Raw genomic sequence first — 27,814 nt, forward strand, 5'->3', positions numbered from 1 at the left:
TTTTGCAGTGACTTTCTTTCTGCTTTGCCACCTTCTCTCTTCCTTTAAATCTCTGAAGCTGTTCGTTCCCAACTCTTTTGTGATTCTATTTTCCTGAAGATATTTGAAGGAGCAGGGAAAGCAGATCTTTTTGAGCTTCGGGATAAGGGGCAGGGCAGGAGGAACCCTTCTGCACACTAGTGGTATTGAATTTCAATGAAAGAGTGAATAACCTCATTCTTTTCTTTGTCTTCTATCTGGCCAAAATCCACTCCATAAGATGTGGTTAGGCATATGGCAAAAAGTTTTGATGATGTGTAAGTTCTGGCATGTTCTGTATTTTCAGTCAGGTGAAGGTGGGAGTTGATCTTGGGAGTGAGAATTGTCCTTGTTTGGGTTTCATCCAGTTCTGTCACTTAGCTTTGCCAATATGATTAGAGGTAGAGGTTGTTTTGACTATTCACCAGGTGTATTTGCCATATCTCAGAAGTCAAATACTAAAACTTGTATATTATCATAGTACAATATTAATATTTTATTAATATAACACAAAAATGTGAGAGAAATTATATTAAAATTCTCACGGTGTGATATAATGCTGGTAAATATTTTTATTACTTTTTAGACTTCCTGCTCATTCTTTCAAACAATAGCCAGAACCAGTGAAGCTGACTAATCTTTATGGAATTAGGTAGCGCTTGCCTGTTAGTTGTGCCTTCAGAACATTCTTGACCCAGACATTTTTGCTTCTGAGAAGTAAAGGGAGGAGGAAAGCTGGTTAATTTAGCATTTCATGTAAGAACAAAGTGGCGTGTAACAGCGTCATCTGTTATGGACCTTGCTGCAACACCTGTATGGTTGAAAATCCTTTATTTTCTTCTCCATGTGTCCAATTCCTAGTTGATGTTAATTTCTACCACCACTTTTTTTTTGGGTTTTTTTGTTCTTTCTCTTGTAATGCATTTCTGCCTCAAAGTGGCTCAGCTTACATCTTCAAATACTTCTAGTGCTTTGGATATTTATAACTACTAAGGCTGTCTCAGCATCTTTCTAGCACTGGGGCCTGCAACTGTACCTAAAGACTCTATTTTGGAGGACAGTGATGAAATGTACTGTGAAAGGTCATGTATTTTCTCTGGCTTCTGAGTGAGGAAAAAGATCCCAGATTCACTCCTAAGGCCTCTTTAAAGAGAGCAATGAACTGTAACTGCTGGTGGGTTGACAGAGAGCGTGGAGAGAACTGATTAGGGTTGATATGGCAAGTGGCACTGGTGGGAATTGGTGCCATTGCTGCAGTGCACCAGCCTCGGGAGTGTGGGAAGACAGCGGTGGTCTGGCGTCTGACTGGCCTTAATGACAGTGCAAGTCTGCCAACTTTCTGGCAAAATTCCTCCCCAGCCTCTACTCCATGGTTGATCCATGCAGGAAACAGGATGGCGCTGCAGCAAAAAAGTCCTACTATTTTCTGTGAAATAAGTGAAATACTTTCATAGGATTGAGGGAGAGGATTTTTTTCTTCCAAAAGTATGTAACGGTTTTCTATGTGGAATTAAGGGTATACTTCTGTAATTTACTACTTTTTTTTCTTACTTGAGCTTTGTCTAAAGCTCGGGTTATGTTATAAGATTTTTACAGGACTTCAGCATACCTGATCTGCGTTGTCTTACAAGCATTTGTGTTCTGTTTTGTAGGAGTTCAGAGTCTGCTGTTACTCAATCACGTTTGAAACTCCCATCTGCTTCTGATAAGCAGTCCTATGTCAGCTGCAAATACATTAATCACTATCAAAGGCAGGCCCAAACACTTGCAAATTAAATAATCTTAGAAAGTTTCTAGATGCAAGACTGAAGTGGTGTCTGCTCTTATTGTAGATTTACCATATTTTTTTCAAGATTTTCAGTGCTGAGTTTGTTACAAACTGAGTTGTGTGAATTAACAAAAACCCAAGCTGGCTGTAATCTGTAGCTGTATTGAATGGTTTGCATTTAAGGTATCTTCAGTTTTAGTTGGCAAAAACTTATTTTCTTAAGGCTTCTTTTTTTTTTCCTTATTTCTGTGAAAAATGGGTGGCAATTTGAAGGACTAGCTTTGTAGTTCCGAATGCTCACTTTAAGTTGGATTTTAAGAAATCATGAGTGTGGTCCCTCAACCTCCCCAGAGTTACCTTCAGATATCAAACAAAAAGCCAGACTCAATGCTAATTACTTATTTGCTGAGTGCCTGTAGCTGTGTAGCAGTTTGCTTATTAGCATAACAATTCTATTCTGAATGTTGTAGCTAATATTTGACACAGAGAACTTGGGATATGGAAGTTAAAGCTTAAAATGTTGTGGTTTTACTTAGAGTTGTTTTGTTTGGAGCTGTTGTGTTAACTTGGGTAGGGGTGAGTCTTGTGTTTCTACATTGTTGAAGCAAGCTAGTATAATGGGCATAATGAGCTAAAGGATAATCTTAGTTTATAATTGAAGAGCAATTTACACTTGCATTCTTGGATTCAGAGCCTGGCATACCGTGCACTCTAGTTTCAGTTGAGGCTTTAAGGGGAATTTTTTTGTAGTTGTTATAAGTGCATTGTGTGGACAGACCTCTTTGTTTAAATGCATGTCTCCAACTATCTTTGCCTGTTCTGGCTTTGCATACTTGTTCTTCACTGAAATATTCATAAATGGCAAATACTGGAGGGTAATGTAAAGATGGGCTATGTAATCCCTTTACTGATGTATTCTTTACATCATATTTTACTCAGATAATATTCAGAGAGTGGTTCTTATTCACATTCCGATTCGTTACAAAATCAAAACACTCTTATTTTTGAAGGGTTCCAGTGCTGCAAATCAAATCGAAGTTTGAATGTAATCTACAATGTCCTGGGTCATTTTGGATTTAGATATCTGTGCTGTCACTATTGGACGTGGAGGAAGCCTATTCACTGTGCTCACTTTGCCATACTTTATGACCTGTCTGAAGAATTTTCAGTGTGTTTGTGTTCTATTGCTTGTCTTCCGGTAGCTCAGAGTGGGAACATTATCTTAAAATGTGAACTGGGACATTTTTAAAAAATGAAACTGAGATGATAGTGATGTATATATCACCTGTATGTCAGGTTGCTTGTAGCAAACAATTTCACCTTGAGAGACCACTCGAGTTGGAAGCTCTCTGATGTCCAAGCTGGTCTTGCTATAGGGAGGTGGCTATTATCACTTGTAAATGTTTGGTTTTCCACCTACTCAAGAAGAACAGAATGTGTTAATTGTACATGAAAATGAATCAGAAAAGGGAAGAAGAAGAAGAAGGATGGGAAAAGGATGGGAAAAGGATGAGTTTCATTGGTGTATGGTACTGTGAAGATGGCAGGTGAAGGAGATGGAAAAAAGTGATTATCAGTCCTTGCTGGTGTGTTTTGACTTAGTCATAGTAGTACCTAGTCCTATTAGTTTTTCAGAGCATAGTAATTTGAAGATGGCTAAAGATCAAGAAATCTTTTAGGCCCTTTGGTGTTTACTAGTGATTTTTTTTACCATTTAGCATATTAAATATGAAGCTGATAGTAAGCTGTGCTTCCATTGTGTTAGTCTCATTCCAAAGACTAAAATGAAACTGTGCTTTCTGGTTGTTGGCTGTGTCTGCCTTCACTCAGTAGTCCCCTTGACTTCAAAGAAAAACAGGGGAAGATTTTTCTTCCCTTTTCCAGATGGGTAACAGTTTTTCTGTCACAAGTCTGTGGTACTCTGCGGCCTTATGCATGAACTGTTTGGTTGTCTTTGTTTGTTTTGCTCTTTCCACTCTGATCCTTAAGAGCCAGTAAGGCAAACAGTGTGAGCAGACTTCACAAAAACTGCAGATGTGCTGAGATAAAACCAAGCTTAGTGACAAAGATAAATCTGTTTCTGTACTGACCTGATCTGATTAGAGTCCTCATTTTGACATCAGGTTTTTAGCATGTTCAAAGACAGAAACTTTTAAAATCAGCTATTTAAAGTGACCTTATGTAATTTTTTTTTTCCAGGACTTGTTTCCTACTTGTAATTGCCTGTAATTTGCCTGTGTCACATCCAATGATGACTTAGAAAAAAAAAAATTGGGGGAAGGATAACAGGCAACCAGTCTTGAAAGATACAGTGAATGAACTCAAACAAAATTTTAGTGTGTGTGTGTAAAATAGTATCAAAATGAGATTTTTAAATTTTTTTTTTTTTAAATTGCTTGTTTACGTGGGATAGCTTCCTCTGCTATAGTCTAAAAGCACATCTTCTAAACAGTAGGGCAAATTGTGTTGTTTTGAAAAAAGTCTTTGGTTCAGCTCATACTCAAATTTTTAATTTTTCCTGTTAGGAGGAGTAAAATTTCTTTTATGTTGTCTTACTGTGTGAAGAAAACTTCTTAATGTCTCTGAAAATCAAAATATGTGCTTTGGCCAGAAACAAAGCATCATGGATTTATTATTTACTCCCTGTGATTTTTCATTTTATTTACAGTATTGAAATCAGGACACACAAATTGACATAGACCAGGCATGAGCAGATTAAGTGTGTCCTTTTCCACTAATATTTTGATCTTTTGAGAAGTTAATTTTTTTGTGTGGTTGATGTATTTTTAATCCGCATGAAAAGATGATCCTTAGTGCTCATATGCAGGTAGCGTTTTGCTTTTTTTAAAAAAATGTACTGATTTAAGGATTCTTCAGTTACTTTATTTCCTGTATGTTCCTTATGCATGCAGATACTTAGAAATTTTTCTTTGTTTTGAGAGTCTGACTTGAACTTGGAGATAGTTCAGTACACTGTAACTGTTGAATGTGAATTAATAAGGGAGGGCTTTCTAAGGGGGAAATTTTAGATAGGAGTTGGCTGCTAGTGTTTATAGGATGATAACATGCTCAATAGTTATGTTGTAATCTGGTAGTCTTTTAATTTCGTTGAGGTAATCGGTCTAAGATTGCTTCAGTTATTGTTAGGTGGAAACTCATTTTAAGAGGTCCTCATGCAGCAGGCAGTGGTGTCCTGTCTTAGCCTGATGAAATGTTTAGGATCTTGTGATTACTTCAGCTATGTACTTAAATGTGTTGCAGTCATGTGATACAGCCTATAATTTAAAATGCGTTTACTCAAGTAGTTTGTTTAATCGGATCTCTTTTTGCAGAAAGGGAAATGGGAGAGAGCAGCTCTTGCTGAGTTACGACTGTTACAGCTATGAGGTGGGTCTCTTCATTGGCAAATGCTTTCCTAGTGGGAAGCAGACAGATGCAAGCACTACTGAGAAGTGCGTCACTACCAATATTGTGGGGTTTTTTTTTTTTTTTTTTTAAATTTCTTGTTTGCTTCACTTTATAGCTTATGGTAAAGAACAGTTTCAGGGCTACAGGCCTGTAACTGTATTAGCTGAAATGAAAAAGCCCATGCTATTTGCGAATACTATGGAAAAGGAGGCAAAGTTATGTTTTGGTGCAGAAGTTGAAGCTTGTTAGTCAGCCCTGCTAAATTTAAAGTGAAGAACTTTGTCTTGTATGTACTCAGAAATTTGACTGCTTGGGAGTAACTTCTTTTTGTTCTCCATCACCTCCCAGTCAAGAGAGAATTCCGCTTTTAAGATCCTTTCTCAGGTGACTTTATTTTTATACTACTTTGTTTTATCTGGAAGGTAGATTAGGAAGCACCTTTTACAGTCACCTTTCTAGGACTATTTCTACTGTATGGTCTTCAGTGTTTTCCATAGTTTTATTGCTGGATGCTTAAAAGCAGTTTCTTTGAGCAGAATACCTTCTGTCCTTTGCCCTCACCTCAACTTTAATTTCTGTCTTTTGAGCTCAATCAGTATAGATCTTTTTCTTAAATATTACTGACTTGAGAGAATGTGTGTCATTTCAGCTGGTAGAAGGCTATAAAGAAGTTTTATCTTTTCTCTAGTATATTAAAGCATTTTAACTTCCAATGCAAGCAAAATCTGAGTTTTGGGTAAGGAGAACAACAATACTATGAAATACATGAGGAATCTTTACTATCTCACTGTGATGTAATATGTTTCTATTCCTTGTATTATCTTGAAGGTTTCTGCTCCTCTTGAACTTCCAGCAAGAAATGATTTAAAATGTCTTGTTTAATTTTACACTGTCTGTATAGCTGTACAGTTCAACTGCATAATTAATTCCAAGTTAGGATTTATTTTCAACAGTGAGACCTAGAAATGTGGATTTGTAATTTACTCTGTACTGTAATGCAAACTAAATTCTGGAAGCTTCCTGAGCAGTGAAACCTAAATGTTGCCTTTTCTCTGTTTTTGGAAGTTTGTGAAATGAAGACCTAATTTATACTCAGCTGGCCTTCATATAGGGAGGCTTATTTGGATCTGGTCAGTGCTAAATTCTGCTACATTCAGTAAATGTCTGGAACAGACATCTCTTGTGCAGAAAGCTGTTTGATTTTCACAGAAGCTTCTTGTGTTTGCTTTTATTCCGTAAAAATCTTATCTCTGCAACATACACTATCGTTACAGAAATTATACAGTTCTACTACTTCAAGTGTCTTCACATGTATGAATGTAGTTCTTTGCCTGCTAGGGTGATGGGGCGTGATACGTTTTTATTAGGGTTTCTCTTAGGTTGTATAAGAATGTTCAAGTGTGTGTACCTTGTGTTGTTGCTGAGATCTAATCATTCAGCTCTAGATCATTCTTGAGAAGTCTCTCTGCAGTGACTGAGGAACTTAACAACCAGCAGTGAAAATATGTAGTTTGCAAACATCTGCTTCATGATCAGCTGTTGATTTTTGGGAACTCAGTATTCATGTTCCCATATCTACTACAACTGATGATGGCAGCCCAGTTGCTGGCAGTTGAAATGCAGTCTGATTGGAAGTACTGCTTCGGGCTTGTTTGGAGGTGGCTATGGTAAACAGAGAAAAAACACTAGATGTGTTCTAATTTGGTCATAAATGTTGGCGAGTATTTAGAGATGAAGTTTGAGGCTGTGACCAATCTCATCCATCTGTTCTTCTCCAGCTCCCTTTTTGTACTCAGCTCTGCAAGCTGTGGTTCAAGAATAACTAATATTTGGCCCTATTGGCTGTGGCTAATGATATATCATGTAGCCTTAGAATGCTTATAGAAATCACTAAATACTTTTTATATATTGGGAGGTAATAGATCACATTGGAATATGCAATCTAAGAATAATTAAATGGCAGAATCTCTTTCTTACTGACCTTAACTTAAAATATTCCCTTCATTAGGAAATATGTTGTGATTGTGGGTTTTAAAATCTTATTTTACATTGTCTAAATGACAGAAAACAATGTAGCCAGAATCCAATCCTTCCCCTTAACTTTGTCTTTGCATTTATTCTGTTGCTGTGGATGTGGAACAGGCAAATGTGACTTCCATTTTTTTAAAATGCATCCTTTTTCATGCTATATTTCACTGAAGTGTATTTGCTCTAGTGAAGCAATAATGTGGAGGTGCTTCTAAAATATCAGCATGAGAAGTAGTTGTGGGAGGAGTATTGGTAAGTCATTCCTACTTCTGAATTTTTCAGTGCATCCTGTCTTCACCATATTTAAATTAGAAATTCTAGGATAGGGGCTGCAATTAATTTTATGCATTCTGCACAGCAGAACAAATAACGGCAGCAAACAATAAATAATTGTGAAATCATTAAGTGGTGGTGTTTATTTTATTGATGGGCCAGCTGAAATGTATTTAAACTTGTTAGGATTCTCTTGCTCATTAACAGTCTGAAATACGCTATATGAGCTACAACATTTGTAAAATATGTTGCTTTGGTTCTCAGAAAAGTAGGCTGACACTTTGCTATTTGAGTTTGGAACAAAAGGAATCAAGATGGTGTGCCAAGTTTTTGATAGATTAAAAATGTGTATCTATAGAGAGGTATATAAATAATAATAAATGGGAGTGTCTTAATTATAGACTGGTCTTTCACTTGAATGTGTGTTTGAAAATGCGTAGAAGAATTCTTGAACCTGTTTTAGACTATTTGAACACTGAAGGTGTTGCAGTAGGTGGCAACAGTTAAGTTGGGATTCTGTGACAACATGAATGTCAAAACCACTTTTTTTAATTTATGGCACTTCTCTGCCTACATCGCACTTGTGCATTCATGTGACCTGGCTTTAATTTAACATTTGGTAAATATTTGCATAGTAATTCCTAAAGTGTTCTCCCACACATAAAGGAAATGATGATAAACAGCTTTTAAGTGGCTTGATGTTAAACACAAACATGACTTGCAGCCCTAAGGTGAAATGCATGTTAGAGTAACTGTTCAATATTCATTTGGGAAGTGCTGGTATGTATTATACCAGGTAACTTATTCATACTTCTTTACATATGTAGCTGTTTCTGTTGTATACTTCAGCTAAGCTCCTTCATAAGGGTGTTATGCCATGCCGGAAGAGAACTTCTCTCCACTTATGCTGTTAGGATTTTTTTTGGAACAGTTTTGAGAAAAACCTGTAGATATGTTTTCTCCTAAATGACCCTGCTAGCAGGAGAGCATTTAGGAGCACAGATAGAAGACGGTAACTGTACTTGAATGCTTCCCAGAGCTTCCAGGCTGCCATTAGTGTTTTATTTTTACAAGAGACTCATTCTTTTGTTTTTCATAGCTAAATCTTTCTTCTTGAGCGTGTGAACTTCCAGTGATGGCAGTTAAGAAGATATTGGGAGGAATGATTCTAGACACTGTCACTCATTATAAGAGGACTTCAGTCTTGCAAACTAGAAGACTAAACCTTTCTTTTTTTAAAAAAAAAAAAAAAAAAGGTTGTTATAGCATTTTACAATGGAATTCTTAAACCTTTTTTTTCTCAGCAAGTGCCTTCTCAATAAATATGCCCTTAATTAACCCCTTCCCTTAGCAAAAATGGGATAAGTGTAATCTTATCCTGTATTGTTTATAAACTTAAAAATCTGGCATTTTCTACTTTAAACAGGTAAGAAGTGTTATTTCATTGAAGCAAACATATGCAAGCTGGAATCAACCCTTCACATGTGTAACATTGCAACAGCCTACCACTTCTTCTGTTACTGGTGTTACTGAGTTCTGACTTCCCTTTACAACCTTTCAGAAAAGACTGTAGAACAGAAAAGCTGTCTGTTTTGCAAGAACTCCAGTGATATATTTTATAAAGTTACTCTGTTACTTTGGAAATGCGGTCTCCTGACTGGTTGCTTTAGAATATATGGAAATCTGAAGTGTTCTTGATGCTCTTTGTCGTATCTTACTAAAACATAAGAAACTTAAAAGTAAGAACATCCCTTTCTAAGGAAATTTTCAATTTCTCTGATGATTACTCGATCTTGGATGTACCACAGTTTTGGGGTTTTTTTCAGACCTATTCCACTCCTTTTGAGCTCTAAATAATGTGGAAAATGTGAGTCTGTGTATGTGCGTGCATGTACATTCTTTTTTCTCCTGTTACTGTCCTATCCCCTACTTGTCATGTGGATGAAATGGTATTTGGGACTTAAGATCATCAACTCTTACATCTGCTGGTAGTTAGTGGCTTGTTCTATATGGTGAGTTAGCTAAAATATTGGTGTTTTATTTATTGAAGCTGACTGGACTCTTAGTGGGAGTAAAGAAGCACAGAAGAAATTGCTATATAGATTTTAGGTTTTTTTTTTATGTAGACACTTTGTATCCTGTGCATGGCAGTGTTTGGAGTTCATCCAAAGAACAGCAAGTGTTCTCTGACTTTGAATGGGTGAGTGATTTTGCTGGTCAGATGAACTGTTGTTACTTCTGTTACTATGCAGAGGGAATTTCCTCCACCTAGACTATCTAGCAGTATTTGCTTCATCAAACATGTCTCTAAAAACCATCTCTCTCTGTGAACTACCTTAGTAGTTGTTTTTTGTTTTTTTTGTTTTTTTTTTTAACTTTCAGGGATGAAGTTCTGGTTAATGGAAGCCAGTTTCACATTTGTATTTCTGAAACAGCAAGTGTTCAATCTTGTTGTAGTCTCTGGTGGTTACTGTAACCGGGGAGTCCTTGGGATCAAAAGGTCATAGTTTGTGTGGGAGCAGTGCCTAAACTGTCAAGAAGTATTTTTCTGCTAAGGAAATTATGTGAGTCTTGTTCTGTTTCAGTTCTTGTATTTCAGTGTGAATTGTCATTTATTCCTTTTAAAGAATCTAAGGTGTGCTGCACTTGCTCCAAAAGATTGGAGAGGAATGGCATCTTTGGTTTTCTCAGACTGACTTTGAGACTGCTTTATCTTGATATGGCCAATAACAAAACCATTAAGTTACTGTATTTGTTGTAGGCCAAAGTACAAGGAAGGTTAAGAATTTGTTAAGCTTATTGTAGTTTACCCTAAACTGTTTTTTGAGCTTGTTTCCTGCCAACTTGCTGCATTCTTCTGGGACAGTTGAGATTTTACACTCCTTTGTTTCTTTTTCAGTGACACATCTGGGTTGGTGCAGCTACTGAATCACAAATAGAAGCGAACATTGAGAGCAAAATAGTCCAACTAGCTGTTTATTTTTTTTTCACATCAATTGTATCCTGTCTACTGGACACTTAAACAACATAATACCTGTAACAGGTTTTAGTATATCTTCAGACAAAGATGTTAGCCACAGAAGTTTGTCTAATTAAGAGGTGTGGTTTTCAAGTATGCTGTTTTAGTGTTACTAACTATGGAAATCACTCCTGTGATTGCATTAGTTAAAAGGTTCAGGAGGAACAACTGTAGCTACTGATGCATTCCAGTTTGAGAGAATCGTATTTTGTAAGTTTATTGCTAGGGTCAAGTGACACTCTTTCACAAGGTTTCTGCATTAGGTAAATTGTTTGACGTAAGTTAACATGCTCGCTCGTTGCTCGCTATGTTTCCTCTCTGCCTTTTCATCTTAGAATTTTGTGCTTATGGTAAAAATACTTAAATCATGGGCTTTAGAATAGAGCTTTGAGCTGTAATAGTTCTCTACACTTCATCACTTTGCAGAGACAAAAGCATGTTAATTGATTTTCTTAAATTTTGTAATTTTGAACACCTGATACCCAGAATGAGCAAACACTTGCTATTTCACAAAAGGGTGGTTTCAGTGTGAAATGAAATAACTGTAGTTAGAGGTAAATTGCAGATCCGATTGATGTGTTACAAATAGAGATACTTTTATGCTTTATTGGGTGGTTGTCATTCAGCCATACTGTGCCTTAGGTATACTTAAACTTCAGACAAGTGCAGGGGGGTAAAAAGGCTGTGGGTTAACCGAAGGCAGCTAAGCTTCGCTCACTGCTTGCCCAGTGGGCTGGGGAGGGGAATCGTAAGTGTACAAGAGAGAAAACTGATGGGCTGAGATAAAGACAGTGTAAGGTTTAAGTTTAATAGGTAAAACAAAAGCTGTGCACACAACTCCGCCCCTCCTTCCCCCAGCTTCTATTGCTGAGCACAGTGTTACGGGTACGGAATATCCCTTTGGTCAGTTGGGGGGCAGCCCACCCAGCTGTGTCCTGTCCCAGCTTCTTGTGCATCCCCAGCCTACTGACTAGTAGGGCAGTGTGAGAAATGGGGAAGCCTTTGATGCTATGTAAGCACTATTCAGTGACAACAAAACATCCTTGTGTTATCAACACTGTTACAGTCACAAATCCAAAACACAGCACTGTGCAGGCTACTATGAAGAAAACTAGTGCTATCACAGTTCAAACAAGTATGTGTCAGCGGAAGAACTGAAACTGAACTATGGAAGTTAGATGGGTCAGAATTGGAAAAACATTTTGTTTAAAGTTCACCAGCAAAGTTGGTAGTGGCATAATGGACTGACGTGTTGGTAATGCTGGGGTTGTTGTGGTGTGAGTTTTTTTTGGTTGGTTTGTTTTTTTGACTGCTGCCTATTGACGATACAGTAAAATAGAAGTCTATCCAATTGATCCTTGTCTATACCTATGATGATATTGTCCTGAATTATCTGCTGTCTGCGTCACCTGGTGGCCAAAGTTACAGAAAGCCTGCAAATAAATTTGGAGTGGAATATCCCTACTTCTCAGGGACTTCGTTACATGGGGAATATCGACACTAGAGTTAAGGAACTTGCTAGTTTGTATAGTGTGTCTGTTGTGCTTCACTTTGCTTCTGAGGACTGTGATCTATTTAGATCTTCCTTGACAAGGAAGAAGGGATTGGAGATATAGACATAATATAAATGGAATCATTGGTATTGCATATTGCACATCAGCAGAGCTCTTCTTTCTTTGTCCCCTTCTGAAACCTTTCTCAAAGCTACGTCTGTGCACGCCAGTTTCCTGACCCTTAATTTTAGCTTATTCTGGCCAGCCTCCATAATATTTTGTGGAGGACTCAAATATGCTTTGTGATCTTAACTAAGCATGTTTTCTTTTCTTCAGTGTGCTGTAGAAGATGTGCCAATTCCATACTTATCAATGCTGATACCATAGAGTACTCAAACATGTTGCTGTGACGTGATGAGCTGCCATGTGTTTGTTAGATCACGCTAGCTAGCCCTAACGGGATGAATGTTCAAATGTTAACTAAGGCAGTTCAAACATGACTACCACTTAGCCTATCCCCCTTGGAAGTTATGTGTACATAGGCAGCTGTTACGGTTTGGGGACAGTGTTGCAGGCTATGTGTCTGCTCCCTGATATGTATTTCATGTCAGGGAGAATTTGCTGTTGAGCAGTGTACCCTGAGCCTTTGACCATGAAGCCAAGTGGAGTGATGGCGAAGCTCCCAGTTACTCAAGTGAAGTGGTTAATAATATATGAGGAAAGCATTAGTTTTTCAAAACTAATATGATCCCTGTTAATATGGTACACAACTTTACATTGGCATTTGAGAGCATTTACTTATGAAAACAAACTGTGATTTATTTATTCTATTAATTTGTTGGGTTTTTTTTTGTGATAATAGCCTGACCTATGTCCTCAGAGAAAGAAATGATGGGCATTTTTTATACGTATATTTATATATGTATACCCCCCCAAACTGTTAAGTGGTGCATGTCCATACATATATGTATATGTTTACGTGTGTGTGCTGCTGATAACCCGAATATTCCAACTTTAAACTATTGTAAAAAAAATATTTTTTTCCTGTAAATATTTTTATTTTAATTTCTCCTTATTTTCTATCAACTGTTAAAGAATTCAAGTGTATGATAAGGCAATGGGAATGAACATTTTAAATATATTTTGCCTAGTGTTCTATAGGTAGCGTCTTGTTCTGGGTGTGTAGCTTTCATTCTGTCTCTGTTTCAGTGTCAGGTAGTGACTTCAAGCTTCTACCTTGTGATTAAAGAGGGAAATGGGTGGGAAGCAGATGGGGTACAAAGCTGCTTTGCCTGCTGGCACTAAAAACATGCAGGGTTAGGTTAAGAAGTCCTGTGTCTGTCTTACAGGATCCAACTTCCTGGGTAAATATTCACCACCTGGAATATACAGATGGAGGAATCCTGGACCCAGATGATGTGCTGGCAGATGTTGTGGAAGACAAAGACAAGGTAGAGCTTTGAAAATACTACTTTTGCTTTTTGCTATGTCTTTTCAAATAAGCAATGCTACTTTCTCATTTCTTGGACATCTGGCAGGTGAAGTGGGTGTTAAATATTCTTAAAGTAAACACATCTGCCCATAGGTGCTGTAATGCTCTGTTTCTGGAGTAGAACTGAAGAGGGAGGTGGGCAAGCATGACCAAAGCAATGAAGATCATCAGAGAAGCCTAACAGTTGATTTAGGGCTTAACCTTTTCAAGCAGTTCTGTATTTCTTTTTATTGCTGTATGAAAATAGAGTGGTGAAAGAACATGAGTTTTGCAAGACATCTCTTTTTACGCCACTTAGAATATCTTTTATAATCTCTTACTTTGGTTAAAGTTAAGTTTTGGAGAATCATTCAAATGTCATGGTTGAAAATGTGTGTCAAAATAAACAGACAAATCCTGTGATGACAAGAACAGCTGTTTCAGCTGTGTTAAATTTCAGGAGGAGTTTCTGTGATTTGCTACCGAAAGTCTAAGCAGGCCAATTATTAATTTCAAAAGCTGTGAGTCTCTAACCTTCAATGCAAATAAGATAGATGTCCTTCTTGGGTAGAGAAATAGTAGTGGCAAAGAAGACCCTTTTAATGTCTTTTTAATTATCAGGAGAACTTAGTTTTGGGAAACTTAGTGGTGGCTTATTTCAGCATAGAGTAGGAGTGGTGTAATTTAAAATACTCTTGTTTTTATCTTTCTTTTTTTTCCTCATAAAATCAGGGGAAAAAATATAGCTAGTGACTTGAAACTGAAGATCTAAACATGGGATATGCCTGTACTTTCAGACAAATAGATGTGTATATTTACTGTGCCATATACTTGGTGGCTTCAAAAGTAATTTTGAGTATTGCAAACAGAAATGGTAGTTTTGCATGCTATTGATTGTTCAGTGACTTAATACAAAGTGCAATGTTTTGCTTATGATTAATGGGAAGCTGTTTCTCAGTACCTTAGAAAATTGTCTAACGTGTACTTTGGTCCCATTTTATGGTGCTTTGTGTGGGAATTCTCAGAAATAATGAAGTTCTGTTTGGTTATCAAACTTGTATTTCTTGCTTGTCCATGTTTGCTGAAAGTGTACTTAAAACACCCTAAGACTCTTTTCCAGTAATGTTTGGAGCCTAAAGAATGGGTCCAGCCACGAAAATGATCAGGGGGCTGGAGCACCTCTTCTATCAAGACAGGCTGAGAGAGTTGGGTTTGTTCAGCCTGGAGAAGAGAAGGCTCCGGGGAGACCTTATAGCAGCCTTCCAGTACCTGAAGGGGGCCTACAGGAAGATGGGGAGGGGCGCTGTATCAGGGAGCGTAGAGATAGGACAAGGGGTAGTGGATTTAAACTGAAAGAGGGTAGATTTTGTCTAGATATCAGGAAGAAATTCTTTACCATGAAGGTGGTGGGGCACTGGAACAGGTTGCCCAGAGAAGTTGTGGATGCCCCATCCCTGAAAGTGTTCAAGGCCAGGCTGGATGGGGCTTTGAGCAACCAATTCTAGTGGGAGGTGTCCCTGCCCGTGGCAGGGGGGTTGAAAAAAGGTGATCTTTAAGGTTCCTTCCAATCCAAACTATTCTATGATTCTGAGGATTGACAGAGCTATGTATAAAACATAGGACTATAAGCATAAGGTGTCATAAAATGACAGCAGCAAAGGGAAATGCATTACTGGTCTCATTAGTTAAAAATTAACATGTCCACCTGGGATTTCCTCTATTTGAAGTACTGATACAGGAACAGCTAGGTAAATACAAGCAGTAGTTTGCAGAATATTTGTTATATCATCCAATTCTGAACATGTTACTAAAGCCTCTGATATACTTTATTGGTGGGTGTCACTGTCAGAGTATGTGTTGGTGATGAATTTTCTAGTTCACGCACAGCTGTGGGTTTAAGCATCTTCTAACAGTGCTAGGTGGGGCTCTGTAGTTCTGAGGCTACCTTGAGGAAAAACTCCAGGAAACCAGGATCTTACTCCCTGAAGTGGTTTGGTATGCCTTAGGAATACAGCAAATGTCTTGATTTCTCTTCCTGTGATGTCTCAGTTACATGTGATGCATCACTGCCATCTTCTCTTCTTCAGAAGGCCCTAGTGAAACAGTGGTAAGTAAGACTTGCTGAACAACCACAGCTGCAGTGACAAATCAGATTTTTTGATTAAACTAGGCGAGAATCGTGTGATCATCTAAGGGCACTGCTGGTTGAGAAGTCAATAATTCTTTCATTTGAGAGTGGAGTTGGGCCATAGCCCCTTCACGCTCTGTGTAAGGAGCTTAGTCGTAAGGAGTAGGTAGTCGATACTACCTACTTAGAAGGTTTGGTATGATCTGATAACAGAGAACCAACCCTATAAAAGCCTTACATGTATTTTTAATAGTTTTATTGTGGCCTGTTAGCCTTTGAGCCTTCACCAGTGCTATTCCACTCTGAGAATATAGGCTGGGGGATCTTTAAGCTATGCAAAAAGGGGAGGAAATATTTAGCTTTAATAGACCTGATATCTAATTTGGTGTTTGAAGTCCCTAAATAGATGAAAGAATTTTTTGGTACGTTTATCTGTGTACTGATTCTCTTTGACTATAATTATCTGTACGTGTGACAGATGAATAGGCCACAGCTTTGCTCTCATGTCCTTGTCATCCTTCCTATGCATCTGAGACAGTAATGCAGCCTCTCATGAAATCAGTCAATCTATAAAAAAAAAAAAAAGTGTTACACTTAACCTCAGTGCCTTTCACCAAAGGTGTGTTTGGCATTGCTGACCATCAAGCTCCTCTTTAGTGGCAGAGGAAATGAGCTGATGCTTTTTTTTAAGGGTTAATCTGTTCTAGATCATAATTTGATAGCAGTAAATTAGCACAGTTTCTTCAAAGGAAAATGTGCTTGCTAATCTATTGAAATTCTTTCACTGTAGCAACAAAACAGTGAATCAGAGAGAACTATCAGATGTAATTTATTTGGAATTTCAAAAGCTTTTGATAGTCCTTAACAATAGACTGTTAAGGAGGCGCAGCTACTGCTGAGGTAAACAGCAAAGTGCTGCTGTAGGTCAGTAAATGATTGAGAGGGAACAAAAAGATGTAATGGTCAGTTCTTAACATTGTGAAATGGTGGCACTGAGTTACATAACTGGCATTATTGGGATCAGCAATGTTTTTGAGCTCTGCTTATGTTAACTTCATGGTTTCCCCTTGAACTCAAAACTAATCAAAACTCAGTAAATAGGCAGTACAGTGTGTGAAATTAATTGCTGACAACTGCACAGTTATGCGTGTTGGAGAGGGTGGCTTGTTCTACTTGCATATAAAACAGATCTAAATTAGTATTATATGTGCTTGGTAACGTGTCATGTGAAAATGCTTTGGAAGTTCTTTATGGTGGGAGCCCCCCTTCCTGCTGCTACCTCAGCAATAGTCTGTGGCCTGAATTAGATGTCAAAGCTAGTGTTGAATAGTTTTAAAATCAGTTTTCACTGAGTTATCTAGCAAGTGGTTCATGTCTTGATTACTCTGACTGATAGATCTAATTAATTCAAAACCCCAAATTTTGTCATTTGAGTAAAAACATGATATTTAAATTGTCTGCTTTTAATACATAGAAGCTATAAATGGAGACCTTTTTGTATGCAGTTCTTAACAGATCTCTCACTAGAAATTACTTTTTTCCTCGAGGAGGAAAATGCCCTAAGAAAATTCCTACACTATGCAAAAATTGAGTATAAAACGTTTCTGTTTGTATCGTTGCATGCATTGAGCCTGTGCTTGGCACATCTTAAATGCATGAATTTAACTTACCCATCTAGGTTGCCCTCTGACTTTTGTATGGAGTCATGTTTTCAAATACTCGTAAACACCTGGGGAGACTAAAAAGCCCTGTGTTGATAAGTTAAAACTTGCTTAGCTTATAGGAAGAAAGTTTAAACTGTTAATAACAGTTAACTGTTATTAATGTACAATTCTGTACCTTATTTATATGTACAATTCTGTACATATAAAAGTACATATACTTTTAAACATATAAAAGTACATATAAAAGGTCTACAGGGAAAATAAAGTTTCTATTTAACCTAACATGTATATCCACATTTTGATAGGATCAAGTACAAACAAAACATGCTTACTGGCATGCTTTTATCAGTAGAGCCCTTCTGAACTAGAGGATGATGGTCTTCTGTCAGGGTGCTGGCTTTTTTTGTGTGTCCTTCTTTGGTATGATTATGCTTGAAAATGCGGTATCTGCAATTTGGCCAACAAAGCTGTTGAATATTTATGTAAAGACACTATTTCCTTATCAGTGCTGCTGGCAAAAGATCTAGGCTTGTCTTCCTAGAAGGTGATGTAGGTTTAACTTCTCCAGAGACTTGTTTGTTAGCAGTGCAACTGCTTTAAGTATACCATGGGGGTGTTTTCTGGTTTACTTGTGCGTGGTTGTTTGGTTTAGGCATTGTTTTTTTTGTTTTGTTGTTTTTTTTTTTAAGGAGTGGAAGGAAAAACGGTATATAACTGTGACGGACGTTGCGCTGATACTGAAATAGCAGTGTGCCAATATGGTCTTAGAAATAGTTTTTGCTTGGATATCTCCTTTGCTGAACATGTGTGCCTTGTGTTTTTTAACAGCAACAGAAGCTTTTGAGGGACACAGAGCAACATCAATAAAATGCTGAAGCAGTGACATTTTCAAGATTTGTAGGGACTGTAATTGTCATTTAAGTGTTTCTAATGATGATATCAAGTAAATGGTATCAATTAAGTGTAGTTCAGATACTTATTTTGGCTAAGCTTTTAATGAAATATTAAATAGCAAAATCAATGATTTCTTCCTTCTCAGTTCACTACCAGCAGAAATGCAATACTGAGAAAACATGTCTCCTGGAAGGTCTCCAAATGCTAGAGAGATCATCTGCTGGGTGTTCAAAATGGTTATTGGGCCTGTCCATGCTCCTGATAAGAAGCTGACTGGCTGAAGTTCTTTTTGTAGAGGATTCTAACTCTCCTAAAGCTTACTTCAGACAGAGTTGTTGGCAAGTATTTTTAGTTTCAGTGACGGTATTGTGAGTATGAGGCTGGTTTGGAGCATTTGTTTCAGCAAAATGACGAAAACATTTGGATTCAGAGGTGGATATAAACTTCAAGATTGATGTAATTGTACAAAGGAAATGTCTCTCCAAGTACCTGACAGGCATGTTTTCTGTCAGCGGATTCTGAACTTTTCCATTGTTTCCAGGCAGGTTTAGTCACTGGGAGTGCAGGCTGGCTGGATATAGCACTTATACAGAAGTTTTTTTCTGACCTGGGTTTGGCTCTGTAGACCTGAAGGGTTATTACTCTGGCAGTAAAAGTGATGGCACGCTCTACTGTGCAATGTTTATTTAAATAAAGTTATATTGAAGTAATTCTACCTTTGAAGAGTTTCTGTTCCCTCCAACCATCAAATTCCTCATGAAATGGAGAAAGAAATCAGAACTAAAGTAACCTTTAGGTAAGTAGAGAAGATGTGGGGGAAGAGTAGCTGAGGTGATAAGGAAAATTATTTATACAAGCAGGCTGAAAAATGATAAAATGACGTTGAAATAAGAAGGCAAGTGGGCAGGAAGTATCTCAATAGTTTAAAGAATAAACAGGGAACTGTGGAATTCTGAGGGAATTTCTCTTAATGGGGAGTTAGAGCATTGCTGCTTTAAAAACTTCCCCTGTTAATAGTGGCAGAGGCCTTAAAGTTGCTTTGTTTAAATTACTTTCCAGTGGGTCAGCACAGCCTTAGTCATGCTTTACAGGTCTTTACCATGCTTTTTTTGCCGTATGGTTTGATTCCAAGATACATGTTCCATGCAAGTAATGCATACTTAAGTTAGATAAATGTGGTTCAAACTCTGGATTTCTGTGTAATTGAGCTTTCTAGTATTTTCTCTAGGGTTTTGTAACTTTCTGATAACTGGAATGTAGAATGGAGTTTTTCTTCAATTTGTTCTACAACAGTATATTACTCTTGTTTAGGAAAAAAAAAAGCAAGATATATAAGACTTAGTTACAGCTGAGAATTTTTACCTATTGAAGTACATGCTGCAATGGCTTTTTACGGAGGCTGCTCTACAAGTTGTTGCATATTAGTCAGCTTTTCCCTGGAGAAGTTTAAAAAAAAAAATCCTCTCAATATAAAGAATAAGTATGTGAGAGATGTCTGGTAGCAAAGAAAGCCCATTAATGATATTAGTTTCTTGTAGTGTGGGGATAATGTTTTAAGTGTACAATGGACATAGGATAGTCCAAATTGGTGTATTGTAACTCAAATGCTTTGTGTCTTTTATAAAATCTGCAGCAAAGGTGGCATGCATCAAATAAAAATAATCATAGCTTTTTTTTTTATAAGGTGGTGAATTTTGCTCTGGACTAGGGTTTTGTTGACACATAATGTTTTGTGACATTTAGTTGATTAATACCATGGCCAAGTTATTGTTTTAATGTGTGTGCTTTCATAGACTGTTAAACTGGTTGCAGCAAATACATGCTTCAAACTTTTGATACTTAGCGCTTGTGGCAGAGCCTTGGTTACAATTCTCTGAGTTTGAATGCCTTGTTTGAAAGAGGAGCCAATTCTTATGTTTAGTTCCTTGGTTCCTAATGAGGTAAAATAAGGATTAGTAGATCAAAAGCTTGGTATGTTCAAATTGGGAAAAATGAAGTTGCAGAACTTTGTCAAAACTGGTATGCAAGGGCTGTTGTTCTTTCATTTGGCTTTAATGCCTTTTTCTAAGTATAATTTTCAGGCTGTGGTTAATATCTCTGCCAGAATATGTGAAGAATCACATCACGGAGACAAATATCTACCTTACTGCTTCTGGTTTTGCATTCATATTTTGTGGTTACAGTAATGAGATCGTACAGATGAGCAGAAATCTTAAAATTTGATTAACAAAAAGGATAACTAAATTAATTCATCTTTCAAATTCTAAGTTGTTAAAAATTAAAATAGATTTGACTTTTATTCTGAATAGCATGATTACAACCTCCAAAGGCATGATATAGGGTTCTTATCTGTTAGATTCAGAGTATTTTGTTTCTGCCTTGTATAAATGATTTGTAATAGGCTTCAGTTGTAATTTCACATAATCAAAGTTATTGGGATATGAAATTGTTACTGCTAACAGTCTTTGTTTACTTAAATATTCTTAGCCTGGTCTGGGTGATGAAGATAGGAAGAAAAAACACTTCTGTGAATAAAACCTCCATGTAACTTCTGTTCTATCAAGGGATAAGTATTCTTTAGGTGTCTGGTAATTAGCTATGCATCACGTGTCTACAAGGAAGGGAAGTATTAGAAATGGCATATTTTAAAAATTGACTTTATCCTTTTCAGGACCTTAAAATATGGAGATGCGAGACACAAGAAAATCAATCAAACAATATCTGTCGTTTTGCATTGACTGTGATGATGGCTTTCCCCATCATCTTAAGTCACAGGCTTTTTAGTTTGTTTAAAAAGATAGTGCCGATGCTTGATAAAAACCTCTGAGTTTATCTAGGCTTTACTTGTAGTTTAAAAACAAACAAAGGCACTGGGGATGTGAGGGGCTTTCTCCTGGAAAAACTGTAGATCTTGATTTGCTGGTCTTCTGATGAACTAAATTTGGAACTGGAAATTTGTTTCTGCTATTGATGAAATAGTATGAAAGCCAGTCAAACTGCAGCCTATTTTTAAAAAATATGTTTTCACACTTTTCAGGAAGAAAAGGTTTTATGCCATTTTGAGCCAATGCTTGTTTAGGAAACAGATGTCTGATTTCACTCTTGTGTAGTAGGGTATGCTGTGAGCCACCATATATATCTGAAAGGGTATTTTGATAGGAGTTAGTCTGTTTATTTTTGAAGTGGGATCTGAACTGTGAGTACCAGAGGGAAGGCGGAAAAAAAAATCACCATCATTAGTACTTACTAAGCAACACTTTATTTTGGTAATGCAGTTTCTTTTAGAATACAGATTATGAAGCTTTGCATTTTTATGAAATTTGTTTTAATTTCTTGCTGCAGAGGTGCCATGCATTATTCAAGATTATAAAATGATTTGGATTTCAGGAGCATTTGGATTTGCTGATGAGGGTTTCAAGCTGTGTAATTATGAAACTGTATGCACATAGGTTGGAAGTTCAGAACTCATTAGCGTAATCATTAAAATAACCATTTTAAAAGTGTGGTATTACATTCCGGGGTGTGCAATTACACTATCATGTGCTTCTGGTTACTGGAAACATTCTTGTAATAAACTTCAGGTCTAGCAGTGTGCTTCAAGATAAGTTCATGGCTTTAAGAACAGACACCTGGTCAAATGTTGCTTAGCTTATTAAAGAAAATTCAGTTTTATAGATTTAGAGCCGTAACATAGTGCCTGTATGCATAAATTAACCTCCTATTTATCCTAGAAAAATTATAAGGTTTTACATATTTAGTACTGTGTAATGTAATTTTTCTTAAAATAGATATTGTCTTGGAACATATTACAATGGTTACTTATTTCAGCTCTACCTACTATGAAAATGAAAATGGGGTTATAAAGGTTCTTACCACGTGGACTCCAAACTTTTGGTTTTTCCAGTGTAATGTTTATATTTGAACTGTGAATTCTGAACTTCCTCTGAACATCTGTAACCACCAGAGTTTTACTGTTTGTGATAAGTATTCCATTACTTTTCTCAGATTAAAAAAAAAACCAAAACACTTAACCGTGACAGCGGATCTGTGACACTAATAAGATTCCTGGTAGTTCTGGAATAAGATTACCTATTTAAATGCTACCAGGGGGATTTTGGAGTTAAAATCCTTTTTATGTAAGATACATGCAAATCTGAAACTTGTACTTTTCTAATTTGATTTTCTATGGATCCCTCTACTCTCCGATTTGTATTTTGGCATTTTAAATAAGAGTTTTAAAAACACAGCAGGCAGAAGGTTTGGGACCTGGGTCACTTGTGTTTATGGATGTACAGCTGAATACTTTCCAAACACTTTCTCTTGACCTGAAAATGTGTTTTGTCATCTGAGCGCTAAGTGCTGTAGCTAATTGGTGGTCTGACAACTGAAGCTGTTTGAGTTTCTGTTCCTTAAACAATGGGAGGGATGGAGGGAGGGAGGTCATTCGAAGTGCATCTGGTCACAAATGGTGGGTTGAATGGACGTTTAAATGTCCTGATGAAAAGGAGCTTGATATCTCTTTGTGTAAGCATAACCTGGTGGAAGATGCTTATTCCTTCTTATTGGCTTTCCTTGATGTAACAAGTACTTGGAATTCTATATACACGTGTTGGTGCTTAAATGCATATAAGCACACACGTGTTTCTGTTTACCAAGGGAGTGATATGCATGGTGAAAATAATGTAACCTTGCTGTGGAAATATAATTTGGTGGGTTGTCTTGCTATAAAGTAAACCGAGCTCTTAAATGCTTTGGTTTATAATATGCCATGGATTATTATTTCCCTTGTCTGTCTTTGATTGCAGATGGGTTGAAGAGGGGGCTTTTTGTTCTGTTTTCAAGTGAGGGCTCCAAAAACTAGTTCATTATGAGAAATTATAACTACATGCTGTGTTATACCTTTTTGTGTAAGACAGTGGTGAAGGAGGTGAGGTTTTGTGTTGGTATTTCATTTCTTTTCAGAAGTAACGTGTGTTCTGGCCCCAGGATTGGAGTTGGCCCTGGTACCGTTTTGGGAAACTGTTTCAGTGTAGTGAGCTTGCACTGCTTCCGATAGGTACGCAGCTCCTAGGTAATGGTCTGTTCTAATTCTTGTGGCTCTTCCCTCCAGAAAGTTGAAGCTTGTTTGAAGTTTTGGAATTCTGGTAGAAATCTCACTTATGTATCAGCGGTTACAAACAATTGGAGATTTGTGTTTTGGAACTCTCCTGTTGTAAGAGAGATACTGTAATATGTACTGTAATGGAGATACTGTGCAGGTTTGAGACATCGACTCTTCTTTTATTTAAGGCACAGTTGACATGTTTGAGGAAAATACCATATAAATAGCTAGTAAAAATGCACACTTAAACCAATTATGTGCTAGCTTCCTCGTATATGCAATATTGAGCCTAACAGCTTGCCTTAGTTTGATTTCAAAAGGTTGGAAAGGGCGCTGGCTCCATACTTCAGCTGGGCAGGCAGCTTTGTAGAAGTAGACTTCTACAAAAAGTACCAAGTAAGTGTGAGTTAGTGCCTGCTTTGTGGAGTGGAGAGGCTGATTTGTGCAAAAGGCTGTATGGACAGAGACAGCTCTGTCCTTTGATATACCTTTCATCCAGTAAATATCTTTAGAGAATATGTATGAGTAAGAGGACGTGCCTTTGTCTTTTTGGGAGTTTAGAAGTATCTTCTGCAAAGGACTAGAAGGCTGACTGTGTTTGTAACCTGCTTCTCTTCAGTATTAATGCTTTCCTGTTGTTCATTCTGTTATCATTCTGCAAAGATGGCATTAATATAAAAATAAAGTTACAGTGATCTGAAGCCTCAAATCTTCAGGGGTTTTATTTTTCTTCCCTTTCTTCAAAGACAGATGGAACAATAGTTCAACTTCAGTAAAAAAAAAAAAATCTTATATTCACAATTGCACATTTGAGGTTCCAGATACAATGCTACTTCTATGTAGTTACAGTTCAGCTAATTAGCCAAACAAAAATGAAATTAAAAAAAAAAATCTTTAAATACATGTGTGCATTGAGGAAAATGTTACAAGAAATGACATTGTTATAAGAAATGACATCCACGAACAAGGAGTCTAGCAGAAAAAAATGAAATGTTAAAATATTCTGAACTTTATAGCATAAGAATGTATTTGTTGTGCTGCCACCTTCTACAAGCCCTTGACTGAATCCATTCAATGCTGGCTTCACATGCACCAGTTCCTTCATTGTTGGTCTTTTTTTTTTTTTTTTTTAAATTATTTTACTGATGATGCTGTTAGAGGTTTTTTCTCACTGTTGTAGTGCTACTAGTCTGATTCTTGCTTTTTTTACCCCAAACTCTATTCAGACAATTAATTGCATCCTTGTCTTCAACGATTCTTTCCCTGTTAGGAGATAAACCAGGTAATCCAGAAGTCAAAGTTGAGGAAGAATAGCTGACAGTAAGAAGGGGAAGATGAGTGACAAAGGTATTGATTATTGACTCGTCTTGTTAATGGTCATTTTGCAACATTAGTTACTACGGATGCTTGAGAGGCAGAAATATGAAACCCTTTTTTTAAAAACATGTGAACTTTTTCAGGGGGGGACTTGTGCCCCGAAGTTTATAAAGATTATCTTAACTTTGCATTTGTGTGGTAAATCTTACTAATCACAAAAAGATGCCAGATACTTCCTTAAGTTCATTTTTGCTGTTGAATAGGGGATAATGCTTCTTATTTTATTATCCATCCTTTATTTTATATCCATATCTCTGACTGTCTTCATTTTTTTTCTATTGGGGTTTACCTCATGCCCACACTCTTACTTTTTAGTGGAAGAACTGCCTATTCATATCACTGAAAGTTGGCTATTTAAAAGAAGGAAAGTCAACAATATTTTCCTCGGGTTTGAAGGGTTTGCAGCTTTCAGAATTTCACCATGTTATCTGAAAATAAGAGAGATTCTGCAAATCACTCAGATTTGAGAATCAACATGGGATGCCTGAATCTGAGGGATCACTGAAATTTATCTGTTGTTAAAACCGTTTTGGACAAGTTTAAAAGAAGTGATCTGAAGAGCAAAAGAGCTATAAACAAATTATTTTAGAGCACACTTGCCATTGCTTGTGCCAAAGGCAGGGACTGCAGTGGAGAAGGAAGCATCCTGTCTTGGAAACAGCTGGTCCAGTAGTGGACAACCTGAGTTGTCACAGTGAGGACACACCTTTCTGGGTATCAGAAGTCTGAGTTTGCGGAGAAAGACCAGGCTGTGCACTATGATTGCAGCTGTAGACTTCACTGCTCTCTGCTGTTACTTTAGGTCAGGCTCTGTTGCCAGAGAGCAGCTGCAGCAGAGAAATGCAGACTTCTGAGAGGTTGTCCTATACTACTCCTTCTTTGGGAGCGAATGCTAGAACTGGAGGAAAAAATTCAAGGCTTGTAGGCTGCCTCTAGGTTGTTCAGTTCAAGGCTTCTCAGTTGATGTTACCCTGGCTTCCTGTGCCAGAAGAAACTGTAGGAACAAAATGTCTGGTAAAGAAATGCTTGATAACTATAGTTGAATCTTCAGGAATGAAAAATACCCTTTGTTTCCCGTATGTTTAAAATACATTTATTTTGTGTTAGAAGAATGACAAGGAATGTCAGTTTTAAACAACAGATGGCAAAGGGTAATTCTAAAAAAGAATGTTTTAAAGTTACTGAAGTTGATGTATGTACACTTCAGCTGGGTTGGAGGCTTTGCTTGTGGGTGCTTTTTCTGTTGCGTTTTGAAAATTGAGTTGAAGACAAGAAGTAGTCAAAACTTAAGATAAAAATCCATGAAGAGCTAGTCAATTAAGTATGCAGATGTGCATTATGTGGCTTCCTAGCATAAAAATAGTGCATGGTCGTATACCACTGTTTTTGCGAAGTTGTATTTTTTTCATGTGGTATGTGATTTATTAATTAAAAGTGGCCTGTTTTAAATCTATGGGGTTTTTTGTGATTGTTCTCTTTTTAACAAAACAACTTCATGTCTTCCTTGCTTTTCCAAATAAAATAACTCTTTGATGAACTCAGGTTTTACTCTTACATGATTATTCAGCAGGCTACAGTAATTATAGTAATTAGTGTGGTTTTTTTTTTTTTAAAAAGGTACACTTCTTACAGGGATTTTTTTTTTTAACTTTTAAGGTATAATTCTCAAGAGGATAATAAAATACACTATGGTAGATCTTGCAATCAAGTTAATGCAATCAAGTTGCTAATCATTTTCTTGGAAGAACCTCCATTAGAGAAGATGAAGAGTTGATCTTCTTTTGCTAAAGAAATGTCATCATTTGCTGTTGATTGAGGTCCTAAGCTTAAACTGCCAGGTTTAGCTTGACCCAGGTCATATTAGTGGCACTTTCAAGTTATGATTGCTTGCCTTCCTGGGCCTACACAGATTACTGACTGATACGAAATCAAAGAACTGAATTTCGGAGTACTGAGATTTTCCTGATCTTAATGTTTTACATGTTTAAAATCTGAGGAGTCTTTCATATGGTGCTAATGCATTTTATATTAACACTTCTGAAAAGTTTTTCTTAGATGGCATGTTTCTTCTTACATCGTTTTATGTTCAGCCTTTAAGGAAGGTTTTTCCAAACTTTCATTTATATCTAATATCTACTCCATAGCAACCAAAGCTGTAAGGAAAAAATCTGTATGATCAAGAAGTTCCTATAGCTCAGTATAGAATAATGATAGTGAGATGAACAAACAATACAGCCACAGGAGCTAAGTGTCCTGTACCTTTGCAGCGCTGAAGCTGAACTGCTGAAGGTAGGTATGAAATATATTATGTGAGGAGCTTTGATCACCATGTGTGGTGTATTTAGTTTCAAGTTTATCAGATCTATATGAAGCTTAAACTACCCACTGGCCTTATTTATAATCCTTGTAACAGTAGTTCTTATTTCTGTCCCCCCTCCCTGCGAACTGGTTGTACTAACTGATGAATAAAGGGGTGAAGAACTTTAATTTCTCCTTTTAGATGACAGCTTCTATGTTTTTTTACTCTGTATAGTAGCAGCATCCACTTAATGACAATTTGAGTAATACTTTCATAGCTAGAATTCTGTTGAGTCTCATGTATAAACACAAAGTGGAAAAGTTCTAAGAAATCAAATATGAAGTGTACTTCACCAAAAGCTTTTTTTTTTTTTCATCTCTTTCCCCCCTCCTCCCCGTCCCGGTATTTTTTTGCTTTTGTGAAGATGAAAGTGTACAAAGATATGGCTTTTTTCTGTTCAGAACACTTCTTCAGGAACCTTCCCTGTTCCTTCCAGCCATCAAGAAAGCTGGCTTGAGGTATAGCAAAGGACTTGTAACTATATATGGTCTCTTTACTGTCTTAGATGGGTAGTTCATGTTCTTGTTTCCCTATAACCATTTTAGAATGTTGTCCTGGCTTCCCATGTGAAAGAGAAGATGGCAGCACTTGTGTACAGCTCTGCTTATATAGCCCAGCAGGTTGCTTGTATCTCTTGCAAGGGGGCTTTTACTTCACTGTATGAAGGCTCTGCTTCCAGTATAGCCTCTGAAAAACGATGAATGTTTCTTAGGCTTAGTTTTGCTTTGGCTGTAGTTTCCTGGCAGCCTTGAGCTGGCTGAAGTGTTCATTTGCTTTCAAAAGAGAGGGTGTTGCTTGTCTCCACCCAGTCCT

General features: G+C 37.1%; 1 protein-coding gene across 4 annotated transcripts in view; it reads left to right on the forward strand.

The window, feature by feature from the left end:
• The window catches only part of PARD3B (par-3 family cell polarity regulator beta), a 423,552-nt gene that overhangs the window by 14,590 nt on the left and 381,148 nt on the right, over positions 1-27,814 (forward strand). For all 4 annotated transcript variants that reach the window (XM_074145663.1, XM_074145666.1, XM_074145665.1 and 1 more), the window contains exon 2: positions 13,357-13,458. In XM_074145663.1, the coding sequence (XP_074001764.1) occupies positions 13,357-13,458 (102 nt within the window). The remainder of the gene's footprint in view (positions 1-13,356; positions 13,459-27,814) is intronic.

The sequence above is a fragment of the Numenius arquata genome, chromosome 3, assembly GCF_964106895.1.
Source record: "Numenius arquata chromosome 3, bNumArq3.hap1.1, whole genome shotgun sequence".
Taxonomy (NCBI): Eukaryota; Metazoa; Chordata; class Aves; order Charadriiformes; family Scolopacidae; genus Numenius; species Numenius arquata.